The 3,975-nt window shown below is 47.8% G+C and overlaps 1 protein-coding gene across 1 annotated transcript; it reads left to right on the forward strand.

Annotated features, from left to right (window-relative positions):
* Positions 1-576: 576 nt before the first annotated feature.
* On the forward strand, positions 577-1,814 carry LOC103653294 (transcription factor HEC2). Its single transcript, XM_008680232.3, has one exon. It carries the CDS (start codon positions 731-733, stop codon positions 1,454-1,456), a length of 726 nt encoding a protein of 241 aa, XP_008678454.3. The 5' UTR covers positions 577-730; the 3' UTR covers positions 1,457-1,814.
* The last annotated feature ends 2,161 nt before the right edge of the window (positions 1,815-3,975 follow it).

The following is a 3,975-nucleotide window of genomic DNA, read 5'->3' on the forward strand; positions in this document are numbered from 1 at the left end:
AGAAAGGTGGGATCTAAAAAAACCTGCTCCACCCTCCCTTAAAACAGCTCCTCAACCAACCAAATATGGACCTCCCCTTAAAGTTTGATTGAAATTACCCGCAATTGCCATTGGACAAAAACATAACGAGCCAATTTATGGATTAAACATTTGAGACCATTTTATGCACTACTATGATGGGAATATTTTATATGTTATTGTTTCATATTTTTTTCCCGTATATGCATCCTACTTATTAGTTTGTAATAAAGTTGAACTGTAAAGAGTAAAACAGACAATCGCCACAGACCACCAACTCTCAGAAGACAAGAATCAGTTTACTTGCCAAACAGTTTTTAAAATGATTCTGATTTTCTAGGAGAATCAGGAGGATCAGCTCCTCACGAGGATCAGGATCTAGAGCTAAAGAAGCAGGAGCTGGAGCTTTACCAAACGGGCCCTAAAAAAGGCCGATGCAGAGGAAACACAAACACTGTGGCCTGTCGAATTCAGAGAGGCCACCTTAGCTACCTGCAAATCCCTTATAAATAGCACCTCACTTTTAGCAACATGGTACACCACACAAACTTCCTTTCAATTCATACACAAACCTCCATAGAGGACATGCTTTGCTAGCTGCTAGCTCTGCACCCTCTCTACTAGCATTCCCCAGCTCCACTCGACTGACCGACCCCCTACACACTCTGAGAACAAACTTGTCATCCAGTATAGAGCCCGTTCAAGGCCCTGAATGGACTTCGACATGCTGAATTCCCACCCGGAGGCGCAGCTTGAGCTGATGAAAGCAATGCTCCAGCTGGAGCAGCTCACTGCGTTCCCTCTCCCTGATCACGGCGCCATGATGATGGTGCCTTCAACTCCCCCGTCGCCAGGCATGCCGCAAGCTACTACCCACCACCATTATTTCTCTTCGGTGCCGCACCACATGTCTGCGGGCGCCAACGGCCGTGGCGTTTACGACGACGACCACCAGTACTCCCAGGGCACAGCTGCGCCCTGCAACGGCAGCGCCCGGTCGTCGGAGTACGTGGCGCATGCGCAGGGCCCTGTCGCCGGCGGCGGAAACAGCGGGGAGAGCACCGCCGCCACCTCCGTCGGGTCGTCGTCGTCGGCGATGCGGGAGATGATCTTCCGCGTGGCTGCGCTCCAGCCCGTGAACATCGACCCGGAGATGGTGCGGCCCCCGAAGCGGCGCAACGTGCGCATCTCCACCGACCCGCAGAGCGTGGCGGCACGGATGCGGCGGGAGCGCATCAGCGAGCGCATCCGCATCCTGCAGCGGCTCGTCCCGGGCGGCACCAAGATGGACACCGCGTCCATGCTGGACGAGGCCATCCACTACGTGAAGTTCCTCAAGACGCAGGTGCAGTCCCTCGAGCGCGCCGCCGCCGCCAGCGGCCGCCGCCCGGCGGCACCTGCAGTGGCCGATAACGGTGCCATGAACGGCCAGTGGTAGATCTATCGATCGGTCGCTGCCACTGCGCTGCGCGCACCATCATCTAGAGCTGACGGTCGTCCGGCATGCATGCATGGCCCTGCATGTTGTGATCATTAATCGCCGCTGGACCTGGAGGAGCTAGCTCTGCACGTACGTACTACGACAGAACGCGCGCGCGTCGGCAACACCGCTTGCGCTTGCGCCATAATATGTGTAAATTAAGACGACGCACTTGGCTAGACGCCTTACATTTTTACTAGTCGTCGTACCTAGACATGCATGCTGTTTTATTTTACTGCGCGCTCTTGTATGCTTGCACACACTTTGTAGACTGTACATTGCACCCATCTCATGTTATGAACGTGTTTCCATTTATTTGTTGCCAAAATTATATTTTTTCCCCTTGGTCTTTCATTAATTAACGAACCGGTTCTTCGACGTCCAATATTTATTATATGAATGGATGTTACCTTCTTGGCAAGTTTTTGACATGCAATGCAGTGCAGCTGTTAAAAAGGAGGAGAGAGAAACAAGAGCCCAAGCAAAGATTTTACTACGCAGGACGGACGGGGAGGAAGAGAGATCGAGGGCACGAGCTATACAACTTTCCGCGCACAGGGCGTGGTGTTTGCGCGGCAACAGCAGAAGACTATTGGCGCTGCATGATTCGCAGGCACGAAACGAGAAACCTGGCGGCGCCTCGGCGCGAGCGGCCGCGCCCCCGCCTTCCCGTTTCTCGTCATCTCGTACGCCGGCGCACACACGACCGGCGCTGTGCGCGAACAGCCGCGCCCGGGCGAGCGAGCTGATGCGGTGATGCCGGCCGTGGGGACGAGGACGACGTACGGGCGCCGCCCCAAAGTGGGGCGAGCTGGGCCTCGCTTTCCGACGGTGAGCCAATTCCGGCCGGTGCGCGACCATTTCTGGCGCCGGCCATTGCCATGTGCCCGTGTCAAGCTGATGTTAATGCCTTGGCAGTTGTCGCTGTCTGACTGTCCGGCTGCCCGTATTCTATCCGTTCCGCCTGTTACTACTTACTAGTAGTAGTAGGTCATAGACACAGCAGGTGTGTGTCGCTTGGACTTCGGATCCGAAGCTCATCAAATTTTTGCGGTTGGGGTAAAAAGTATCACGACGTACGGCATCACCTAATAGGGGCCGAGTCATAGCTAAACTAAGGGCTCCAAGAAATTTTCATTTTTCTAAGAAATTTTTTAAGAAAATAGGAATCCTCTAGAAAAATATAGTTGACAAACTAACCCTTAAAGGCTAAACAAGGAAAAAACTGTCGTCTAATTCAAATTCTAGTATAATCGGCTTATAATAAATTATATATTACAAGTTATAATTTTTTTTGAAAAAAATATAGATGTATTTTATTATTTATTCTGTCAATATATCAAACTGAAAGATCTAATTAGCCATATGTTACAAGATATAAAAAGACAAAATGCTATCATTTTTTAATCTTTTGCATTGGATAGAATTTTATCTTTTCTATATCATTAATATTAGAATAAAATAGAAGCTGAAATTTCATATATTGGTAGAGTAAACAATATTTGTAATTTTTTTGTGAATTTTTTATTGTTTTTTATAGTTTGAATATATAAAAGGATTCGTTGTATATCAGTTTTTGTTTTATGAAAGATGCCAACTACAATGTAAGCTAGCATAGTTTATTTCGAGGGATAAGATATATGCACTAGAACCGAGTGTTATGACCTTGACACTCGGTAAAGAACCTCTTTGTCGAGTGTTACACTCGGCAAAGTGACCAGAATGCCTCTTTTTTATTTGTTTTTACTATTCCTTTCAAACAAACAAAAGATATATCACATATACATCACATAATCATCACATACATAATAGAGACCACATATTTCACAAAAACCAGAAATCTCACAAGTTTTTCACAGACATGTCCATGTTCATACCAAGTTTCACCAACATAAGTATTACCAACTCTCAAGCATAAGTTTTTCACAAACATAAGTTTAGGACAAGATTCTCACACAAATCTCACAATCACCACTAAGCTAAGAGAAGATCATCATCGAGGTGGGGGCTGGACTGGTGCGGCGATGGGCTGGGCGATCCATGAGGGTTATTGGATGCCGCCCCAGATTGTCCCTACACAAAGAAGAGATTGCATGTGTTATACCAGATAAATATATTTCATGCAGAACTAGAATTTTGATATTCACAAGAGTATGGAACTGAGCAGGGTCAACTGGAGGGAGCAACGGAGGTGGTGGAGCAAAGCCATGTGCGGCGCCAAGGCTCTGCATGTACTAGAACATCTTTGCCATCCTCTGCTGATCTGACAAGCGGGCCTCCCGCTCCGCCTCTCGCTCCGCTATCATCCTCGCCTCCATCTTCTGTTGTTCCCTTCTCTCTTCTTCTAGCTGGGCATGTAATATTCTAACCCAATGTTATAATAACTCTAAGAGAAGGTATATAACTCAAGAAATGACGAGTTAAAGAAGCACTAATTTGGAGTTGCTGTATGCGATGATGTGAGTTGTCCTGCCGAG

This window comes from Zea mays, chromosome 4 (assembly GCF_902167145.1).
Source record: "Zea mays cultivar B73 chromosome 4, Zm-B73-REFERENCE-NAM-5.0, whole genome shotgun sequence".
Taxonomy (NCBI): Eukaryota; Viridiplantae; Streptophyta; class Magnoliopsida; order Poales; family Poaceae; genus Zea; species Zea mays.